Raw genomic sequence first — 24,226 nt, forward strand, 5'->3', positions numbered from 1 at the left:
ATTCCTTTGCCTCCCGCAACTTTGACTTATTTTTACTTTATTTCTTTCTTCCGCCCCCTCCCCCATTGTCTGCTCTCTGTCCATTCACTGTGTGTTCTTTTGCATCCGCTTGCATTATCCAGCGGCACTGGGCAATTGTGTTTTTTAAAAATTTATTGATATATATCACTCATACATAAATATACATAATTAAATGTATAATAATTGTGAACTTATTGTGTCTCTTTTTTGTTGCGTCATTCTGCTGTGTCAGCTCTCTGTGTATGCCGCGCCACTCCTGGGTGTGCTGTGATTTTTTTCATACGGGGCAGCTCTCCTTGTAGGGCACACTCCTTGTGTGGCACGGCACTCCTTGCACACAGCAGCACTGCACATGGGCCAGCTTACCACACAGGTCAGGAAGCCCTGGGGATTGAACCCTGGACCCTCCATATGGTAGACAGATGCTGTATCAGTTCAGCTATGTCCGCTTCCCATCTTTGACTTGTTTCTTACTCTGCCTTAACTTCCACAAGCTGCTTTTGCTTGCTGAACAGGTTTTGGAAGTGCAAACCAGAGACAAGTTTTCTGGTTCAGTCTTTCAGGCCGCTACTTGACAGGCTGATGCTGACAAACAGGCACCCTCGCATTCGCATAGGGATTACTCTGCTCCCCCGGAACAGGGTCAGGGACCCACAATAGAACCTTAGGCTGGCACCCCACTGGGCCCGGAAGGGGGTGGAGAGGGGCCAGCAAGGGCATCGGGAACTTTTCCTAATATTTTTATATCTCTGTTTTCTTAATTTAGCATCACCCAGTTGCTGCAACTCTATAACTGTTTTCTGGAGTTTTGAGGAAGATGGCTCTGCCAGGTTTTGCTAGTTGTTCAAAGTTTCTGTGGGGGAATGGCACTCTGGAATGTCTTACGCTGCTATCTTGGTCCTAGTCTGTATTTTCTTGATTATAATGTAGCTTCATGGACCCATTTGATTAACTCTCTTAGTTAATAAGAATCTCTGTCTGGAGCTGATATGAAAATCTGCATTTTTAAGAATCAGTGAGCTGACTTGGGAAACGGATGTGGCTCAACCAATTGGGCTCCTGTCTACCATATAGGGGGTTCAGGGTTTGATCCCCAGGGCCTCCTGGTGAAGGCAAGCTGGTCCACGCAAAATGCTGGCCCATGCGGGAATGTGGCCCATGCAGGAGAGCCGCCCTGCATGGGAATGCTGCCTCACGTGGGAAAAACTGCCCCGTGCAGGAGTGCCAGCCAACAGAGAGAGCTGGCGCAGCAAGATGATGCAACAAGAGACACAGAGGTGAGAAAATAAGAAGATGTAGCAGAACAGGGGAGCTGAGGTGGCGAAAGAGAGTAATTGCCTCTCTCCCACTCTGAAGGTCCCAGGATCGGTTCTCGGAGCCACCTAATGAGAATACAAGCAGACACAGAAGAACACACAGCGAGTGGACACAGAGAGCAGACAATGGGGAGAATGAGGGGAGAAATAAATAAAATAAATCTTTAAAAAAAAAAGCTGATTTCTGTTCTTTTAGAGTTTGACAATTACTGTCACAACCTGAAAACTTGGTTTTGTTATGTTACAATCAAACAATTGTGGAATATTCTTAACTTTGGATGCTTAGATGTCAACCAGGGATTGAGGATTACTGCCTCCAGAAACTATGTATCTTCATATCACGTAATACCTTGATAGGCACTCAACACACAGTTATTGAATAAATGCAATATGGTCTAATTGAAAAATGGTGCCTAATAATTATTCAGACTTTGGATATAGAATCCAGTTGTTTCATACCCTAGACTCTTGATACTGCTATTTAGGCAACCTACTAATCATTAGCATTATCTTTTGTAATAGAGTACATGGTCAGCAAACTACTCCCAAGGCCAAATTTAACTCACCGTCTGTTTTTATAAATAAAGTTTTATTGGGACACAGCCACACTCATTAGTTTACATATTGACTATTACTACTTTTGTGCCATAGTTTATTAGTTGTGGCAGTTTATGGCTCATAGAGCCTAAAAGTAGTGTTTATTTATGATTTTACTTTTTAAGTCCTTTTAATTAAAAGATTTATTTATTTATTTATCTCTCCCCTCCCCCCCCCCACCCCGGTTGTCTGTTCTCTATGTCTATTTGCTGCATCTTCTTTGTCCACTTCTGTTGTTGTCAGCGGCACGGGAATCTGTGTTTCTTTTTGCTGCGTCATCTTGTGTCATCTCCGTGTGGGCGGCGCCATTCTTAGGCAGGCTGCACTTTCTTTGGTGCTGGGCAGCTCTCCTTACGGGGCGCATTCCTTGCGCGTGGGGCTCCCCTACGCAGGGGACACCCTTGTGTGGCACAGCACTCCTTGTACGCATCAGCACTGTGCATGAGCCATCTCCACATGGGTCAAGGAGTCCCAGGGTTTGAACCACGGACCTCCCATGTGGTAGACGGACGCCCTAACCACTGTGCCAAGTCCACTTCCCTTAAGTCCTTTCTGGTAAAAGATTTGATATACTGCAAACAACAGCCAATGAAATGAAGCGTTTTCTTTTTTTCTTTTTTTAGAGGTACCATAAGATACTCTGTTAGAAACTAACTCTCTACTGGGTCTTCTTGGGAACTTAATATTTATACTGCTTAAGGCAGTGTTTCTCAAAGTGTGGATTCCAAAGTACTTGGAGCTAATTCATCTGAGATGCTTGTTTAAAATGCAGATTCCTGGTACCACCAAAGACCTACTGAATACCTCAACATTTGATTACTGTTTTGTAACTACCCTTACATCTGCTATCTACCTCTGTTAAAGCACTTAATATACATTTATTTGCTTATTTGTCTCACTTATTCAAACTGTGAATTCTTTGAGGGTAGGGATTATGTTATTTCTTTCTTTTGTATTCCATGCCCTGAAGAGCTAAATAAATGTTTGCTAAAGTAATGTTAATAGGGTAGAGAATGCAGGACAGGGATGGATATTTAATTGCTGTACTTCTCAAAGTGTGGTCCATGGATCCCTGGGGGAGGTCTTAGAAGCCCTTTCATGGGCCACAAGATCAAAACTATTTTCATAATACTAAGACATTGGTAAGTGGACTTGGCCCAGTGGTTAGGGTGTCTGTCTACCACATGGGAGGTCTGCGGTTCAAACCCCGGGCCTCCTTGACCGATGTAGAGCAGGTCCACGCACAGTGCTGATGCGCACAAGGAGTGCCCTGCCACGCAGGGGTGTCCCCAGCCTGGGGGAACCCCATGCGCAAGGAATGCGCCCCGTAAGGAGAGCTGCCCAGCAAGAAAGAAAGTGCAGCCTGCCCAGGAATGGTGCCACACACATGGAGAGCTGCCTCAACAAGATGACGCAGCAAAAAGAAACACAGATTCCCGTGCCGCTGACAACAGAAGCAGACAAAGAACATGCAGCAAATAGACACAGAGAACAGACAACTGGGGCGGGGGGAAGGGGAGAGAAATAAATAAATCTTTTAAAAAAATACTAAGACATTATTTGGCTTTTCTACTGTCTACTGTGTTAACATCTGCACTATTGATGCAGTAGTGGTAAATAAAACTGTTGGCACCTTCCTCTGAATTAAGACAGTAAAACCAAACTGTACTGATAAAGTCATTGTGTTCAGTGCTTGTGCACTCAAAAACAGTGCATGTTTCACTTAAGGAAATCCTTGATGAAATAGTTAAGATCATTAATTTTATTAAATATTAACTCATGTTCATATCTTTTACACAGTATGTGACAAAACCCTTGTGTATACTGAAGTAAGATGGTTGTTTCTTTAAAAAAAAGCACTTATTATTTGAATGGCAAGCTGAATTAGTTTTTCATGGATCCCCATTTTTGTTTGAAGGCACAACTAACAAACTATGGTTATTCAGATGTGGGTATCTGGCAGATTTTTTTTTGAAAACAAACTTTAAGGAAAACTTAGTGTTTGTTGCTAGTGGTATAATTTGACCTTTCAAGAAAAATGTATAATTTTTAAAAAGTTGTATCTCTTGTGAGCCTCACAGCTTCCCAATAATTAAGACTTTTTAAAAAAGATTTATTTATTTATTTCTCTCCCCCCACCCCACCCCAGTTGTCTGTTCTCTGTGTCTATTGGCTGTGTGTTCTTTGTCTGCTTCTGTTGTCGTCAGCAGCACGGGAATCTGTTTCTTTTTGTTGCATCATCTTGCTGTGTCAGCTCTCCGTGTGTCTCCGTGTGTTTGTGTGCCGTGCCATTCCTGGGCAGGCTGCACTTTCTTTCGCGCTGGGCTGCTCTCCTTATGCGGCACAGTTCTTGAGTGTGGGCTCCCCTACGCGGGGGACATCCCTGCGTGGCAGAGCACTCCCTGTGTGCATCAGCACTGCGCATGGGCCAGCTCCACACGGGTCAAGGAGGCCCAGAGTTTGAACCGCAGACCTCCCATATGGTAGGTGGATGCCCTAACCACTGGGCCAAGTCCGATTCCCATATAATTAAGACTTTTATAATTAGATTGGTAGTGATTTTTTTAAACACTGCATAATGAAATGTGTTAAATTTATACCCCGTTCTTTCCAACCACATATTTGAGTGAGGCTAGATTTTCTTCATATACTTTAACCAAAATTAAAATTGTAGCAGATTGAATGCAGAAGCAAATATGAGAATGGAACTTTTCTATTAAGCCAAACATTAAAGAAATTTATAAAAATTTAAAGCAATGCCATTCTACTTTTTTTTTTTTTTGGTAATTTTACACAGAAATTTCTGTTTACATGGAATGTGCTTATTTTAAAAAATGAATTAATATTTAAATTCCTGTTTTAATTTATAATACGGTAAATAGTAATAGATATAACCTACATAAACAATACTCTACAGGGTCCTCAACAATTATAATGTAAAGGAGTTCTGAGGCCAAAAATTTTCAGAACAGCTGGTGTAAAGGATACAATGGAATCTGGAGACAGAGAATCTAAATTCACGCTCCAGTCCTGGCACGTAATTGTGGCTAAGTTACATAAATGCAGGTTTTCAAGTCAGATTGTACCTCTTTAAAAAGGAATAAAAAATAATACCTTTTTCACTGGTTGCTCTGAGGGTTAAATGAGATTATACTTGTGCACTGTTTACACTTTATCTAGAACAGAAAGAGCTCAGTAAATGTTAGCAACTATTATTAATCTATGATATTAGCTAATTATCTAACAGGATCCTAGGGAAGAGGACACAGTCCTAGTTTTCCTCACCCTTTCCACAAAGAAGAGAAGCTATTTCGGTGATATAAATTGGAGGGGAAGGTATAAATAAAAGCCTTGATTCTGCCTTCCGTTCCTTTTTCCTTGCAAATACCAATGATAAACGTTCGCCTCCGCAGCAAGAGGTGGAGGTCTGGACCAAGGCAGGCTCCGCTAGCGCCCTGCCACCCCCAAACCCCTCTTTTCATCTCGGCATCCGGAGGCCCGCGCGGACTCCCGCACCATCCCCACCCATCGGGTAGGGTTAGCCGGGGCACCACCGGGGTCAGGAGGCCTGTTTCCCCATCTAGTCAGTGAGGACGGCGGCCTGGTTGAGCTTGAGGAACCCTTCTCTCCCTGAAATTCGAAACGCACAGAATGTCTTATCCCCATCCGAGCCTCCCGCGCTCCCCGCGCTCCGGCTCCGGGCCCGCCGGGCGGAGCCACATCTCGCGCGACTCTCCCCACCTCTCGCGACGCTTCCCGGCCCCGCGGCCCTCCTAGCCCCGCCCTTCGCGGTCTCCTGAGGGCCGCGGCTTCCTCACCTTTGCTCCGGGCGGCCAGGCCCGCTGCTCCCCCGCGGGGAGCGCCGTGGAGCCCGGAATCAGGCGCGAGCCCCGCGGGGCCGCAGGCTCCGCCCCGCTCCTCCCCGACTCGCGGGAAGGGCCGCGTCGGGGACATGTCTTGCCCCTCCCAGCGAGGGCAGGAGGACGGGAGCGGCAGCGGGGCCGCGGCCAGGTGACTCCGCGGCGGGGCCGGCGACGGCAGGCGCCGCTGGGCTGCGGGCTGGCGGCGCGGCGGGACGGGCATGCCAGCAGCGAGGACGCACAGCCTGAGGCAGGGCGGGCGCGGCCGGTAGGACTAGCTCGGGTGGCGGGGGCAGGTCCGCGGAGCCCGCGGAGCAGGCAGGACCCGCCCTCGTATCGACTGCGCCCCGAGCGCGGGCCGTTTATCTTGTGTGTCTGCTTCTCCCTCGCGGCATGGAGGAGGAGGAGATAAGTCCCCGAGCCCCGAAGCCGGGCGGCAGGAGGCCTGGGGATGTGGGGAGAGGCCGAGGTGGCTGAGGCCAATTTGATAGGAAAAAAGCACGGAGAGCATCGCCCGGAAGGAGCGCGGGGGTTGCCGCGCGACTGTGGGTACCGCGCCCGCCTCCGCGCTGAGATCCCGCTACTCTTGCCCACGGCCCACAGAGCAGCCTAAGAGGCTCCTTTTGGGGTCGAGCGCGGACCCTTTGCCGAGTGGTTTGACTGTGGAACGAAGGAAAAAGAGGTAGAAACACGCAGGTCAGAGTCTGCTTGGAGGGAGGGAGGCCTTGGAGGTCGTCCTTAACTTGACGGGCGACGGTGCGGCTGTGCGCCTGCGCGCAGTGGTCCCCGGCAAGATCGCGTGTTTTCAGAATTGGTACCACAGTCCCTCATTAAGTACACGTCAAGGATCAATCACGACTGGTTCTTAAGTGAATAGTTGTATTTTTCAGTGTTTTAGGACTCCAGTAGGTAAATGTGTAGTGATGGGGCCGGGGAGCCTAAAACCTGTGTTAGGACAGGGCACACAAGTAAATTTTTCAGCCTTTGCACTAGGTTTAGATGAGAAATTGGCATGAGATGTTTTGTTGGGACCAAGTTTTGACCGTGTGTTTCTTGTGATTTTGGATTTGCATTATGATTTATTGTCCCACTAGTATTAATACCATGTTGTTTTCTGAGAGAATTAGCTCAGTACAAAGTGGTTGATCTGACTATAAGAAGCATTTTGTTCTGCCTCCAATTCCCCAATTATAAGGTTTTTAAAAATTATGTAACCCCGTTAGATTTTATTTTTGCAGAAATTACGAAATGACCAGTTTTATGTGTGTTGTGTGTATGTGTCTGTATGTCACCAATTACTGTTAAAAGAAGGAAAGTAATTTTCCTGATAATTTTCTTTTAACTTGTCTTTTAGAGCGCGAAATGTCATCAGTGGAATCACACCAGGAACAGTTGTCCCAGACAGATCCATCCCCATCACCAAATTCATGTAGCTCCTTTGAGCTTATAGACATGGATGCTGCCAGTTTGTATGAACCGGTTTCTCCTCATTGGTTTTATTGTAAAGTAATAGATTCTAAGGAGATATGGATTCCTTTCAACTCTGGGGATTCGCAGCAGCTGGAAGAAGCTTATGGCTCTGGTAGGGTGAGGATGATGACTAATAGACAAAAATTTAACATTCATCTTTCTCAGACAGTAATGTAATAGTCCTTATAATGAATGTTATTAAAAATAAATTCAAAATTTTTTATTTATGTAATTTCCTCCAACATTTTTATATAGATGTTCTGCATTAGTACCTAGCCAATTTATAATACTAAATTCTATCTATATTTTGAGAACAGTACCTTTTGTAATTTCTGTGTGTTTATCTAGTACTATTTCTTATGTTCTAGCTTGTGTTTCAGATCTAATTTTTTTTACGAAGAGTGTGGGGAATAGGGGGTGGATGTCAGATCACAGGAGAATGGATTCTCTAACTTGTCACTTGTTTCTTCTTTTGTAAAACAGAAGAATGGTGCTAGATACCATTATTTCACCAAGCAAAAAACCCAGAAAAGTCTTCTTATATACTTGCTTAAACAAACAGACAAAATAAACAACAAAACAATAACGGGACACTACTATTGCTCCTCAGAAAAAGAACAAAGTGTTTGGGTAGAATGTATATATTTGTCATATTTCATTAAAATCAGTAATGGTTTTGACAGTTTATAAAGTTGGTAGTAAAAAGGTATAACATAAATTCCATTTTATTCAATGTTCAACCCATAGAAACCATTCATGTGTTTTATAACATTATTTAAAGTCTGAGAATTGTATTTTGGGCAGTTTAATTTGAAATATTAACTTCTTTCCCCCTTTCCAATTCTTGATAGGAAAAGATTGTAATGGAATAGTTGTCCCCACTGATGGGGGCAGATATGATGTTCATTTGGGGGAGAGGATGCGGTATGCTGTGTACTGGGATGAGATAGCATCAGAAGTGAGAAGGTGTACCTGGTTTTATAAGGGAGACAAAGACAATAAATATGTTCCCTACTCAGAGGGCTTCAGCCAAGTATTAGAGGTAATGCTGCTACATTACAGTGTTAAACCTTAACACCTTCCTTTGACCCTTTTTCTCATCATTTTCTTCATGTTTTACCTTCTCATTCTTAATAGTCTTTTCTTCTTTTGTGACTTATTTTTTCCCATTTCCAGAAAGAGTTTTGTTATACAGTTTATAGAATTTCTTTTTGCAAGTTAGTTTCAGGATAAAGTAGCTTTATTTTCAGATTTTAAAATACTACAGCAACTATATTATGTCTTTTTTTTAAAAATTTTAAAACCTTTCCTTAATGGATTAATTTTTAAATTATGACCAAAAGATTCATCTTTTTTGATTTTTATTTTCTGTGTTCTGAAAACTTTATGAACGTTACTTTCTTTAAATTGGAGTAGGGTAGTTTTATTGAAACTCTTGTTAATCTAGCAGTATTTTTAAGTTAAATTTTAATAGAAAAGCTATTAGAGAAACCTAATGAATTTTGTTTTCTTTAAAGGAAACCTACATGCTTGCTGTAACTCTGGATGAATGGAAGAAGAAACTGGAGTCTCCCAACAGAGAAATCATTATATTACACAATCCAAAGGTAAAGCAAATTAAAGCATTTCTTTAATGTTGGGATGACAGATTAATTGCATTAAGGATAACTTAATTGGTTTCTTTTTCCTAAGGATCCTACTGAGAATGAACTGGTAAATTTTATATTGAGGTCACAATTATGAAACTTAAAACTTGTAGCCATTACCATTGTTTACCTCATTCAGTTTATACAAAGACTTTTCTTTTGGAAACTTGTACCATGTGGATTAAGAGAATCATATCTTCCATGTGTGGGATATTGTTGAAGACCTGTTAGCCTTATGTATTTTCTGGGTTCTCATTTCAAGCCATAAGAATTGCATATCAGAACTCCAGTTACGGGAAGCAGTCTTGGCCCAATGGAGAGGGCGTCCGCCTATCACATGGGAGGTCTGCAGTTCAAACCCCGGGCCTCCTTGATCCGAGTGGAGCTGGCCCATGCGCAGTGCTGATGCGCGCAAGGAGTGCCCCCACGCAGGGGTGTCCCCCATGTAGGGGAGCCCCACGCACAAGGAGTGCGCCCCGCAAGGAGAGCCGCCCAGCGTGAAACAAAGTGCAGCCTGCCCAAGAATGGTGCCGCACACACAGAGAGATAACACAACAAAAAGAAACAAGGTTCTGCTGTGTGCCACTGATAAGGATAGAAGTGGTCACAGAAGAACACATAGGGAATGGACACAGAGAGCAAACAACTTGTGTGGGGGGGAAGAATAAATATAAATCTTTAAAAAAAAAAGACAAAAACTCCAGTTCGATTTGATAATTAATTTGAAAGACATATTCCTACCCTTTATATGTGGAGGTGACTTTAATTTAGAATGTCATTATTGCTCTCATCTATTCTATTTAAGCTTATGGTGCATTACCAGCCAGTTGCAGGGTCTGATGAATGGGGTTCCACACCCACTGAGCAGGGTCGACCACGAACAGTGAAGAGAGGGGTTGAGAACATCTCGGTGGACATTCATTGTGGTAATGCTAATCATTTATGTTTTTAAATCTTCTGATAAGCTTATTTGCTTTTCCTTAAGTTTTGTTACCTTTTCAATGGATTTGGATTAATTTGAGGCTTAAATAACCTTAAATCATACAGATTTATTCTGAGTTAAGATCAGCAACACTTCATCTACTAAGAATCTTAATACATGTGAAAATCTTCTCTTCTAAAGTTAAGTACATAGAGTGCAGTGGGTAAAATCTGGCAGTACTAATCAGGAAGTCACTAAGTATGGATGAGCTGATTAGGCCTAATTCTAAGAAGTGTGATTCTACTTGTTTGGTTAGAAAGTTATTCCTGGTAAATCCTGTTCTAGAAGATTTTCAATTAAGGAAAACTATTATTTAGTAAGATTTTGATGATTATCTATTGCTGTCTAGCTATGGTCATTATGGTTAGTTTCATAATATATTTAACTGGATTATAAAATTCCCTTTTATCTTGCAGAGGATATGATTTTAGTAGTTCTGTTATTTTGGACAATGTCTTAGATTAGAACTTATGAAATTTTAAAATGTTGAGAGTTTAAAATTTCAGCTTTATGAACACACTGTAGGGAGCGGATGTAGCTCAACAGTTGAGTGTCTGCTTCCCACATGGAGGTCCCACTACAGTTCCTTGTCCCTCCTAGAAAAAACAAAACAAAACAAACAACAAGCAAAAACAAATGAAAAAACCAACTCAGGGGAGCTGATGTGGTGCAGTGGTTGAGTGCTGGCTTCCCACATAAGAGGTCCTGAGTTCAAACCCCCCCCCCCAAAAAAAAAAAAAACACTGTAAAGGCTGACAGGGACTGGGGAGAAGGTGAATGGAGAGATTTATTACCTAATGGTTAGAGTTTTTGTTTGTGGTGATAAAAATATTTTTGGTAATGGGCAGTGGTTATGGTAGAACAATTTTGTAGATGTAATTAATGCTACTGAGCTGTATACTTACAAATGGTTAAAATGGCAAATTTTATATATATGTAATTGCAATCAAAAAATTAAAAAAACATATTGGACATTACTAGAACAACTGATAAAAATGAAGTATTAGGTAAGAGAATTGAATCAGTGTTAAATGACCTGAACTTGATAGTTATACTGTGGTTATGTAAAAGAATATGTTAAGAAATACATATTAAGGTATTAAAGGGATAAAGAGGCATGAGGTACACAGTCTGCTTCCATATTGTTTACAAAACAAACAAAAACAGAATAGATAAGCAAGTGTGGTAAGTGTTAAATCTGTGTAATGGAACTGAGTTTCTGTACTGTTCTTTCACATTTTTTGTAAGTCTGCATTTGTTTCAAAATAATTTTTTAAAAACCTGAAAAAATGGTCATGGGCATTTCAAAATAAATTAGAAACAAAGTGAAATCATTATATAGTTACTATAAGTAGTTAAACATGGAACTATTTTGTGTCCTTTAAATTATTGGTTTTTTTTAAATGTTTGTCTTTCTAGCTTATTTTTGTGAATGTTGGATTTTAGAATCCATGACCAATTATATAGGATAATTTTTCTTTTTAATTTTATTTACAGGGGAACCTTTACGAATAGATCACTTGGTTTTTGTAGTTCATGGAATTGGACCAGCTTGTGATCTCCGCTTTCGAAGCATTGTACAGTGTGGTAGGTTTGCAAAGCACCTAAGATTAGACCATTTAACAGGAGTGTTAGTGCTTCCGTGAGCTGAGATGGAGCATTGTCTTTGTTCTGTTGTCTTAGCTACATAATAAGATTTGGAGAACTAAAGACTTGGCAAGGTAGTAAAGCTTCCCATCTTAGACATAAAGTGCTAGTAAGTTCCTGAGGCTAAGGGTTTATATTCTTAACTATTAATTCTTCAGTGAACAAGTCATTAGTGCCTATAAAATGAGGTAATGGCCGTTATTTTTAGCCACTCTATGTATGAAGGAAACCCTAAAGATGATACTGTTTAAATAATAGAAATTTCAATTATTTTTGTAATTCATACTATGAATAAACATGTTGATATTCTAATTGGAAGATTTAAGTCATTACTATAACTTAATTTTGAAAGGTAGTGTCATCTAAAACTTGGTAGTATTCAAAGTCTAATTGTCCTAATGAGTAAGTTTTATTTTTTGGCTAAGGGTCTTAACCATAAACTAAAACTGTATTCTGGAAAATTAAGATTGACATATATGAATTTCAAATAGCTGTGTTTTTTGTTCATGTGTTTGTTTTGTTTTAATCTAAAATATTGGTTGGTGGCTGTTTAAAAGGCCCAAAAGTTAGGGTAGGAATGTGGTTGCAAAGCTAACTGATATATAGTTCTGTGATTTTGTTATTTGAAAAAGTTCCCATAATGCAGTAGAAGTTTTGAAGTTGCTGTTTCTTTTGGTGAAATGTTTTGTTGTAAAATAAAGTTCTCATCTATGAACATCTTCTCATCTATGCACTGATAATTGTTTTTTGTTTTGTTTTTTAGGAGGTATCTGGGATTGAACCTGGGACCTCATACATGAGAAGCAGGTGCTCAACCACTAAGCTACAACTGTTTCTCCCCCCCACCCCCCTGCCTCTTTAGGATAATTTTTTTTAATATGACTTTATTTTTATTACTTTGTATTTTTTACTCAAGTCATTATGTGTTCTAAGCAAATGCAGTTAGAGTATAATTATAGGATTTGTTGCATTCTAATTCTGCAAATTCATTGTTTCACTGTTGATGTATAAGTTAATCTTCTTTTCCAGTTAATGATTTTCGCAGTGTTTCCTTGAACCTGCTGCAGACGCATTTTAGGAAAGCTCAAGAAAATCAGCAGATTGGGAGGGTAGAATTTCTTCCTGTCAACTGGCACAGTCCTTTGCATTCTACTGGTGTGGATGTGTGAGTAATACCTTACACCTTTGAGTTGTTAACAGTGATAGTAATATTTTCTGTTCATTGAGATGCATAGGGATATTTCTGCTGTAGCTGACTTTGTATTTAAAATTTTGTCCAACTAAAAGTTTTTTGTGCTTCTCTTTTTCTTAGAGGTACATTATTAAATGCTGATCAATCCCTTGGTTTAACTAGCTCTGGTTTGGGGTAAAGAGCTGTGTGTATCTTCTTTCAGTATGTCTTACTGGCTCATTAGTGTCTATTACTGCAGTTTCATTGTTTCTTTAGCATTAAAGCCAAACATTACTTTTTTCCCATAATGTATAAGCATTTTTATTTTCAAATATCAAAAGTCAACCGTATTATACTGCAAGATGTATAAAGTATTTTGTTCCTTTTGTGATCATATTTAAATAATTGTCCAATTCTGGAAAAAAGGAAGGAAATCCCTAAATTATTAGCACTTACAATTTGAGTTATAACTGGTACAATGACTTTTGAATAATAGTTTTCTTAAGTTATAAGCTCAGTAGTTTTGTTTGTAAATTTTAAGGTAAGGTTGCCTTAGATTCAAGACATCTAGCTGTGGGCTCTTTAGAGGCAAGGGATATGAGTGTTCATAATGTAGTTGTTTTTATTTTTTTCTTCTACAATGTAGTTTTAGGATAGAACTGGGAGGTAAGTTACTTTTCTGGAGGAATAAAGGAAGTAGTCAGCATTACTTTTAAATTTGTCTTACAAATGGATTTCCTGATTCTGTGCCTTTTAGTTCTTTTTTTTTTTTTTTTTAAAGATTTATTTTATTTTTTTTTCTCCCATACCCCCGTTGTCTGCTCTCTTTGTCCATTCACTGTGTTTTTCTGATGCTGCTTGCATTATCAGGCAGCACCGGGAAACTGTGTCTCTTTTTTGTTGCGTCATCTTGCTGTGTCAGCTCTTTGTGTGTATGGCGCCACTCCTGGGTGGGCTGCACTTTTTTTCACATGGTTGGCTCTCCTTGCGGGGTGTATTCCTTGTGCGTAGGTCACCCCTACGCAGGGGAGCCCCTGCATGGCACAGCATTCCTTGCACTCCACAGCACTGCGTGTGGGCCAGCTTACCACATAGATCAGGAGGCCCTGGGGATCAAACCCTGGACTCTCCGTATGGTAGACAGACGCTCTATCAGTTGAGCCATGTCCGCGTCCCCCTCTCAGTTCTTAATTAATACTATGATTTTGAGCATGTTCCATGTGTCAAGCACTTCATTGTGATGCTACTTTTCCTAAGCATGGGGTCTGCATTCTTTGATATCCGAGCTGATGCTAAGAGGTTATTAACAGCACATATTCTTCTCTATACCACAGAAGCTGTTCATCTTTGAGGAATCTTTCTGGGAATTTTGAGAAAGCCTTAATGGGACGTTAACTTAGATTATGTCAGCATTGTCTTCCTTTGCCAGATAAAAGTTCTGTTTGCCTTTGGCAGCTGGCATTCTCACCTCCTTTCTGCTTTCAGAAATTCTGCATTGAGAGAGGAACATTGATCCTGTATCATTTGACATGTCACTGAAAATCTAAATGCTGAGAATTCTAGGGAAAGCCTTTTCTTTTTGTCTTTAAAAAAAAAACACAAAACTTTTTATTATAAAGAATTTTGAAAATCCACGAAAGTAATACATATCACGAATCTTCATATACTGACCGCCCAACAAGCTTCACTACATGGCCAGTTCTGCCTTATCTATATCTTCAGACCCCTATCTACTGTCCTCCCACCATATTATTTTTTAACCAAACCTTAGGCATCATTTTGTTTTTTATGTCTTAAAGATAAGGACTTTTTAAAAATATATAACACCATTATATACCTAAAAAAAATTCCTAATATTGCCAAGTATCCAATCATTGTTCAAATTTCCAGTTCTCATGATTTATATGTATGTATCTATGTATATAAATATATACACATATATATTTTGAATGGATCTAAATAAGGTCCATAAATTGTGATTAGTTGATGTGTTCTTTAAGTCTCTCTTAATCTTTGATTAGCTCTCCATCTCTTTTATTTTCTTGCAGTGTATGTGTTGAGGAAACTGGGTGGTTTGTCTTTTAGAGTTTGTCACACTCCGAATTTTGCTGATTACATCATCCTTTCATCTTTATGTTCCTCTCTCTGTCCCCTGCTTCCTATAAATTGATAGTTGTCTCCTGTATCTTTAAATGTCTTAGTCTAAGCTTGAAGGCTAAGCTAGTTAATAACTCAGGGGTGGCTATGTATTTAGGTTTTCTACTTAAAATATCTTTTGTTTTTTCAGAGATCTACAGAGAATAACCTTGCCGAGCATTAACCGCCTCAGGCACTTCACCAATGACACAATTTTGGATGTCTTCTTCTACAATAGCCCCACCTACTGTCAGACTATTGTGGACACAGTTACTTCTGAAATGAACCGAATATACACACTTTTTCTGCAGAGGAACCCTGATTTCAAAGGGGGTGTATCCATTGCTGGTCATAGTTTAGGTAACAAATTAACTCTCTGTGACCAGAGGACTGTCATATTTTTAGGACACCTGTGATGAAGAGTTCAGAAGGGGGTTGGAAGGGTGGTGATGAATTGGAACAAAAGAAAGATATAGAATTGCTTACATGGGTACACTGGCTTATTTTTTGTATAAAAAACAGCCATTTAGTGCTAATGCTTAGAAATTGTCCTTTCTTCTATTTTGCTTATAGGTTCGCTTATATTGTTTGATATCCTAACAAATCAGAAAGATTCTTTGGGGGATATTGACAGTGAAAAGGTAATTTAGATGTTCAGATAGGTTCTCTTGTAGTATTCCTTAGTACAGAATTTAAGATTTTAGAGTTATTTTTTTGTTTTTAGCTGAGTTTAGTCTCATACCATGGCTTTAAATTTATATCTATTTTAATTTTAACATTTAAAAATATGTCATTCTTGGATGATAGAAACAAGATATTAATATGCTTCTATAAATATTGCTACATTCTGAAACGATATCAGTATCTTATTTTCCATTAAAATATGTACTACTGATGTATTATTAGAATTATAGAACTGTTGAGATGAAAGTAAGTTTGCATATGAGAAAATGAAGAGTGAATTGGATACAAATAGATCTGATTTTATTGAAATTGTTCTAAAGCAGTGTTGGGGGGGATGTGGTGTTCAAACATATTTTAAAAACAAAGTCTTACAAAAATTTATCTATATTACAGATTTGGTGCTTAGCATATACTATCTTGTATTTTTTTCTCTTTTTATGTAAATGTCCTATTTTTCCTGTTGGACCATGAGTTCTTCCAGGGCAGAGGCTTTTTCTTACACTGTTTTATAGTTTAAGCTCTGTTTCCCTTATAAAAGCTCAGTAAATGTTTGTTAATGATGATGATGATAATCATTCATGCACTTATTTACTTATTTGAAAGCATTCTTTAAACTGAAGTTGTAAAAACTTTAGACTAATGACCTTTATATTTTGTACAGATTATTACAGTTTATTTAAAGTTAAGATATATCTCTGTGGAAATCTTATATATTTATCTCAAAATAGTATTAAAAAAGGAAAATCTAAATAAGTTTAGAGAATTTAAGCTTTACAATTTAATTTTTAGGATTCATTAAATATCGTTATGGCTCAAGGAGACACACTGACACTAGAGGAAGATTTGAAGAAACTTCAGCTCTCTGAATTCTTTAGTATCTTTGAGAAGGAGAAAGTAGATAAAGAAGCTCTGGTAAAAATAATCTCTAAAAACTATGCTGTATCACTTAAGTAGTTTTACTGCTTTTCTTCATTACTCTGCTTACTAAGAACCTTGTTAGTCATTAATAATATTCTTTAGCGTTACCTTAGATGATTTTTAATATATATTTTTTTACTAGAGAACTTGTGAACTTACAAAACAATCATGCATAATGTGAAGGTTTCCCATACAGTACCCCTCCACCTATACCTTACATTAACTTACATTTTTTTAATCATAAAAAGTGATCTTTGTTTTTTGGGAGTTCAAAATACAGAATGAGCAAAGCGATGTACATCTAATAAAAAGGCAAAGACTAAACAACATAGCTTAAAGAGAACATGAGAGTAAGAACAAATGCTATAATTGACCATTGCTTATTCCACCTCCTATTTTCTACTTTCAAGAGCTCTACTGTTATTTGCTCTTCTGTTTTTGTTTTTTATTTTTAAAAAATTGTTTAAAAGCTTTTTTTCATTTTAACTGTTTAGAGTGGACAATTCTTCATCATTAAATACATTGACAGTACAGTGTAACTTTTACCACTACCTATTTCCAGACTATTTTCATCATCTCAAACCAAAACTCATACTCATTGAAATACCTTCTCATACCCTTCTCCCCCCACCACTGTTAACTACTATTCTGCTTTGTGTATTTATGAATTCACTTATTCTGTTCCATATGAGAGAAATCATACAATCTTTTTCTTTGTGTGTGACTTATTTTACCCAATATGATGTCTTCAATGTTTATCCATATTGTAGCAAGTACCAGCACTTAATTTCTTTTTATTGGCTGAATAATATTCCATTGTATGGTTATATCATATTTGTTTATCCATTCATCTCTTGATGGCTAATAAATACATGAAAACATATTCAACATCATTAGCCATTAAAGAAATATAAAAAAACTAATATATACCATTTCATACCTACCAGATGGCTATTACTACAAGAAAATCTGAAAATCACAAGTGTTGAGGAAGCCTTTGGGTTACTTCCACCTTTTAACCATTGTGACTGTTGCTTCATTGAGCATCGGTATACAAATGTCTGTCTTAGTCCCTGCTTTCAGTTGTTTGGGGTATATATCTAGAACTGGAATAGCCATGTCATAGTAATTCTATGTTTACTTTTCTGGGGAACTGCCACACTGGGGAACTGCAATATTTTATAATGCCACTAACAGTGTATGAGGGTTCCTATTTCTTTACATATTCCTCAACACTTGTGATTTTCAGGGTTTTTTTTTTTTATTAATAGCCATCTGGTGGGAGTGAAGTGGTATATCATCTTAGTTTTAATTTGTAGTTCTTTAATGACTAATGATGTATCTTTTCATGTATTTTTTTGGCTACCCGTCTTCTTCGGAGAATGTTCAAGTCATTTTTCCAAATTTAATTGGGTTGTTGTCTTTTTGTTGTTAAGTTGTAGTATTTCTTTATATATTCTAGATATTAACCCTTATCAGAGATAAGATTTTGAAATATTTTCTGTTCTTCTGTAGGTTGTCTTCTCCCTGTCATAATGTCTTTTGTTGCACAAAAGTTTGTTTTTTTTTAGGATTTTTTAAAAATAAAAGTTAATAGATCACATAGAATGTTACATTAAAAAAAAATAAGAGGTTCCCATATAACCCACCCACCATCCCCCACCTTGTAAATTGTATTTTTTTCAAGATACATCACAAAAAAGGTTACATTATAAAAAACGTAAGAGGTTCCCATATAACCCACCCCCACCCCCCACCTTGTAAATTGTATTTTTTTCAAGATACATCACAAAAAAGGTTACATTATAAAAAACATAAGAGGTTCCCGTATAACCCCCATCCCCCCACCCCACTCCTCCCACACCAACAACCTCCCCCATCATTGTGGCACACTTATCACACTCGGCGAACACATTTTGGATAATAGTTTGCTCTGCATCACGTGGATAATAGTTTGCTCTGTAGTTCACACTCTCCCCCAGTCCATTCAGTGGGTTATGGCAGGATATATAATGTCCAGCATCTGACCCTGTAATATCATTCAGGACAACTACAAAGTCCTAAAAATGCTCTCTCATCACATTTCTTGTTCCCTCTCCCTGCCCTCAGCAACTACTGTGGCCACTTTCTCCCTGTCAATGATACAATTTCTTCTATTAGTAGTCACAAAAGTTTTATAGTAGATATCAGTAAATCACTCTAATCTGTATTTTATTCCTCAATTCTGTGGGCCCTGGGATGGTGATGTCCACTGAGTTTTTAAGTTCGATGAAGTCCATTTTACCTTTTTTTTTTCCTTTTGTTACTTGTGCTTTGGTGTAATGTCTAAGGATCCTTTGCTAGGTCCTGAAGATATTCCTTTATGTTCTTTTCTAAGAGTTTTGTAGTTTTAGTACTTATATTTAGGTCATCGATCAATTTTAAGTTAATTTTTGCATATGGTATAAGGTTGGGGTCCATATTCATTCTTTTGCATGTGATTTTCCAGTTGTACTAGCACCATTTGTTGAAGAGACTATTATTTCCTTCTTGAACGGACTTGGTACCCTTGTCGAAAATCAACTGGCCATAGATGTGTGGATTTATCTCTGAACTGTCAATTTTATTCTGTTGGTTATATGTCTATCCTTATGCCAGTACCACAGTGTTTTAATTACTGTAGCTTTGTGGGAAGTTTTGTGTTTTTTTAAAAGATTTATTTATTTTATTTCTCTCCCCTCCCCCCCAGTTGTCTGTTCTCTGTGTCTATTTGCTGCATGTTCTTTGTCCACTTCTATTCTTGTCAGCGGCACGGGAATCTGTGTCTCTTTTTGTTGTGTCGTCTTGCTGTGTCAACTCTCTGTGTGTGCGGTGCCATTCCTGGGCAGGCTGAACTTTGTTTTGCGCTGGGTGACTCTCCTTACAGGGTGCACTTCTTGCCCGCGGGGCTCCCATACGCAGGGACACCCCTGCGTGGCACGGCACTCCTTGCGTGCATCAGCACTGCACATAGGCCAGCTCCACACGGGTCAAGGAGGACCGGGGTTTGAACTGCGGACCTCCCATGTGGTAGACGGATGTCCTAACCACTGGGCCAAGTCTGCTTCCCTTGTGGGAAGTTTTGAAGTGAGGAAGTTTGAGTCCTCCAACATTCTTCTTCTTTGAGGTTGTTATGGTTATCCAGGACCTCTTGTAATTCCATATGAATTTCAAGATCAACTTTTCCATGTCTGCAAAAAAGCCTGTTGGAATTTTGATAGGGATTGCATTGAATTTGTAGTTCTTTTTAGGCAGTATTGACATCTTAACAACATCAAGTCTTCCAATCCATGAGCATGGGAAATCTTTCCATTTATTTAGGACTTCTTTAATTTCCTTCAGTAATGTTTTGTAGTTTTCAATGTACATTTTGTTTACGTTGTGGTGGTTTGAAACTGTAAGTACCCCAGGGAAATAGGTTCTTCATTCATTCATGTGGGTGTGAACTCATTCTAAGTAAGAACTCTAGATGAGGTTACTTCAGTTAAGGTATGGCCCGCCTCCACCAGGATGGATCTTAATCCTATTAGTGGAGTCCGTTGTAAGAGAGAAAAATTCAGACAGAGATAAAAAGCCACAGAAAGCAAGAAGCTACATTACCAGAACCAGAAGAGAAGGGAAAGACTAGGAGATGGCACCATGTGCCTTGCCATGTGACAGACTGCCACAGTCTTCAGGAAGAAAGCATTGCCTTGATTGGATTTGGACCATCTTTTCGTGCCAAAATCGCAAGCTCGTAAATTTCCATTGTTTAAACCAACCCATTTCATGGTATTTTCTTGAGCAGCCTAGGAAACTAAAACATACCTCCTTGGTTAAATTTATTCCTAGGTATTTTATTCTTTTAGATGCTATTTGCAAATGGAATTGTTTTTGTGATTTTCTTTTCGTATTGTTCATTACTGGTGTTTGGAAACCTAACTGACTTCAGTGTGGTTACCTTATATCCTACAGTTTTGCTGAATATGTTTATTTATTTATTTATTTATCCCCCCCACCACCACCCTGGTTGTCTGTTCTCTGTGCTATTTTGCTGTGTCTTCTTTGCCCGCTTTTGTTGTTGTCAGCGACAAGGGAATCTGTGTTGAATATGTTTATTAGTTCTAGTAGCTTTCTTGTGATGTTTGGGATTTTCTCTATAGGAACATGTCATTTGTGAATAGGGATAATTTTACTTCTTCCTTTCCGTTTTGGATGGCTTTTCTTTCTTTCTGTTGCTTGATTGCTCTCGCTAGAACTTCTAGTACAATGGTGAATAGCAGTGGTTATAACAGTCATCCTTATCTTATTCTTTATCTAAGGGGGAAAGCATTTACTTGTGTGGGGTTTTTTTTTGTAAATGTTCTTCATCATGTTGAGAAAATTCCTTTTGATTCCTAGTTTTCTGAGTGTTTTATCATGGAAAGATGTTGGATTTTGTCAAATGCCTTTTCAACAATTAAGATGATCATTTTTTTTCCTTCACTCTATTAATATGGTGTTTTACATTGATTGGTATTCTTATGTTGGGTCATCCTTATATTCCTTTAATAAATACCACTTGGTCATGGTGTATAACCCTTTTATTACTGTTGGATTTGTTGTCAGTATTTTGTTGAGGATTTTTGCGTCTATATTTATAAGGGATATTGGTCTGTAATTTCTTTTGTATATGCTTATCTGGCTCTGCTACCAGGGTAATGCTAGTTCATAAGGTGATTGAGACAGTAGTCCATCCTCTTTTATTTTTTGGAATAGTTTGAGAAGGATCGGTGTTAATTCTTTTAAAATGTTTGGTCGAATTCAATAGTGAAACTATCCAGTCCTGGACTTTCTTTTTTGGATGGTTTTTGATCATTCTCTTTTACCTGTTACAGTTCTATTGAGATTTTCTGTTTCTTCTTGGATCAGATTAGGTAGTTTGTATGTTTCTAGGAATTTGTCCATTTCATCTAGGTTTTCTAATTTGTTAGCATATAGTTTTTCATTGTACACTCTTATAATCCTTTCTTTTTTAGTGAAGTTGATAGTAATATGCATATTTTCATTCCTGATCTTAGTTATTTGTGTCCTCGCTCTTTTTCTTTGTCAGTATGGCTAGAGTTTTGTCAATTTTATTTGATCTTTAAAAGTAAACAGCTTTTGTTTTGTTGCTTCTCTCTATTGTTTTTCTATTTCCTATTTCATTTATCTCTGCTCTAATCTTTACTATTTTCTTCTATCTTTCGGTTTAGTTTGCACTTTTTTTTCTGGTTTCTCTAGGTGTGAGATAAGATTCTTTTATTTATTTTTTTAAAGATTTTTAAAAATTTATTTCTCTCTCCTTCCCGCCCCCCCCTCCCCCACAAGTTGTCTGTTCTCTGTGTCCATTCACCATGTGTTCTTCTGTGTCTGCTTGTATTCTTGTCAGTGGCACTGGGAATCTGTGTCTCCTTTTGTTGCGTCATCTTGCTGCATCAGCTCCTTGTGTGTGGCAGCACTCCTGGGCAGGCTGCACTTTTTTTGCCCTGGGCGGCTTTCCTTACGGGGTGCACTCCTTGCGTGTAGGGCTCCCCTATGCTGGGGACACCTCTGCGTGGCATGGCATTCCTTGCGCATATAAACACTGCGCGTGGGCCAGCTCATCACATGGGTCAGGAGGCTCTGGGTTTGAACCATGGACCTCCCAAGTGGTAGGTGAACATTCTTTTGAGCCAAATCTGCTTCCTGAGATTAGGTTATTGACCCATATATGATCTTTCTACTTTTTTAATATAGGCATTTAGTGCTATAAATTTCCCTCTGAGCACAACCTTTGCTGTATCCCATAATTTCTGCTATGTTATGTTTTTGTTTTCATTTGTCTCCAGAAATTTCCTCATTTCCCTTATGATTTCTTCTTGGACTCACTGGTTGTTTAAGAGTATGTTGTTTAATTTCCAAATATTTATTTTCCATTTTTCCTTTTATTAGTTGATTTCTATTTTTTATTTCACTGTGGTCCATGAAGATATTTTCTATGACTTCATATTTTTTATTGAGATTTGATCTGTGGCCTAACCTGTGATACCTTCTGGAACTGTTCCATGTGCATTTAAGAAGAATATATATATTCTGCTATTGTTGGGTAAAATGTTCTACATATGTTCATTAGGTCTAATTGACTAATATTGTTGTTCAAGTCCATCATTTCATCATTGATCTTCTGTTTGAATGTTCTATCAATTATTGAAAATGGTGTATTGAAGACTTCAACTGCTATTTGTAAAACAATCTATTTCTCCCTTTAATTCTGTCAATTTTTGTTTCAAATATTTGGGGCTTTGTTGTGAGATATATATATATACACGTTTATAAGTATTATTACTTCTTGCTGGATTGAACTTTTTATAAATACATAATATTTTCTTTGTCTTTTTTTACTTAAAGTCTATTTTGTCTAATAATAATATAGCCACTCGGGCTCTCTTTTGATTATTGTTTGCATGAAATATTGTTTTCCACACTTTCACTTTCAACCTTTTTGTTTCTTTGTACCTAAAGAGAGTTCTTTGTAGGCAGCATATTATGCTTTTTTGTCCAATCTGCCAATCTCTGGCTTTTAATAGGGGAGTTTAATCCATGGATTTTTCAAGGTAACAACACAAAAGGAAGGATGTTCTTCTGCCATTAAGGCATTTGTATTCTCTATCTTATATATTTTTTTCTTCTTCAGTTATCCCATTATTTTCCTTTTTTTTTTTTTTTCGTTTTTAGTTGTGTTTTTATAATGAACCTTTTGATTCCCTTCTTACCTTTTCTCTATATTTTTTGGTTATTTTCTTATTGGTTCCTTTTGTAATTACCATTAACATTTGAACTAATATAACCTAGTTTTATTAGTGCCAACCTAGTTTCAGTAGTATTCAAACTCTATTCCTAGATATCTCAGCCCTTCCCCTTTGTATTGCCTCAGATTATATCTTTATATATGTATGCCCATAAACACAGATTTTAAATATTTTTTTACACATTTGCCTAAATCATATGGGGGGTGGGGAGAAAGAAGCATTTATAAACCCACAGTAAAATAATACAGGATTTTATATTTACCTAAGTAGTTACCTTTATTTTTTTAATAAATCTTTATTTTATTTATTTTTAAAATTTATTTGCTTCATTTTTCCCCTTCCCCTCCTCCTGCCATGCTGTTTTTGCTGTCTGTATTATCTTCTTTTCTCATTTTCTCTCTAGAATTCACTGGGATTCGATCCTGGAGACTTCTGGTGGGGAGAGTGGTTCCCTCTCAGTTGCGCCACCTCAGTTCCTGGTTTCTGCTGCACCTCTCCTTGACTCTCCTCTTGTCTCTCTTTTCATGTGTCATCATCTTGCTGCATGACTCACTTGCGCGGGGCATTGGCTCACCACGCGGGCATTCGCGTGGACACTGGCTCACCACATGGGCACTGGCTTGCTGCACGGGCACCCTTTCTCTTCTTCTTTTTCACCAGGAGGCCCCAGGGATCGAACCCAGGTCCTCCCATATGGTAGGTGGAAGCTCTATCACATTAGACACATCTGTTTCCCAGTGGTTACCTTTAAAGTATTCTTTATTTCTTCTTACAGCTTCAGATTACTGTCTGATGTCCTTTTATTTCAGCCTCATTGACTCTTTTTTAGTAATTCCTGTAGGGCTGGACTTCTGGTAATGAATTCTTTCAGCTGCTTTTCCTGTGAATGGGCAATACTTTTTCTTTGTGTGTTTTGTAATTTTTGGTTGAGATTGGACATTCTGAGTAATACCTTGTTATAACTCTGGAAAT

At 38.4% G+C, this 24,226-nt stretch overlaps 1 protein-coding gene across 19 annotated transcripts in view; it reads left to right on the forward strand.

The window, feature by feature from the left end:
- Window positions 1-24,226, forward strand: part of DDHD2 (DDHD domain containing 2) — a 123,132-nt gene that overhangs the window by 80,653 nt on the left and 18,253 nt on the right. For 3 of the 19 annotated variants that reach the window (XM_058289844.2, XM_071212647.1, XM_058289848.2), the window contains 9 exons: window positions 7,149-7,376; window positions 8,116-8,306; window positions 8,782-8,871; window positions 9,716-9,836; window positions 11,390-11,479; window positions 12,569-12,704; window positions 14,998-15,206; window positions 15,420-15,487; window positions 16,320-16,442. In XM_058289844.2, the coding sequence (XP_058145827.1) occupies window positions 7,149-7,376; window positions 8,116-8,306; window positions 8,782-8,871; window positions 9,716-9,836; window positions 11,390-11,479; window positions 12,569-12,704; window positions 14,998-15,206; window positions 15,420-15,487; window positions 16,320-16,442 (1,256 nt within the window). Of the gene's footprint in view, window positions 1-4,165; window positions 4,418-5,642; window positions 6,063-6,121; window positions 6,491-7,148; window positions 7,382-8,115; window positions 8,307-8,781; window positions 8,872-9,715; window positions 9,837-11,389; window positions 11,480-12,568; window positions 12,705-14,997; window positions 15,207-15,419; window positions 15,488-16,319; window positions 16,443-24,226 lie in introns of those variants that run through there. The other 16 variants (XM_058289849.2, XM_071212654.1, XM_071212648.1 and 13 more) reach the window with 15 other exon arrangements.

This window comes from Dasypus novemcinctus, chromosome 29 (genome assembly GCF_030445035.2).
Source record: "Dasypus novemcinctus isolate mDasNov1 chromosome 29, mDasNov1.1.hap2, whole genome shotgun sequence".
Taxonomy (NCBI): Eukaryota; Metazoa; Chordata; class Mammalia; order Cingulata; family Dasypodidae; genus Dasypus; species Dasypus novemcinctus.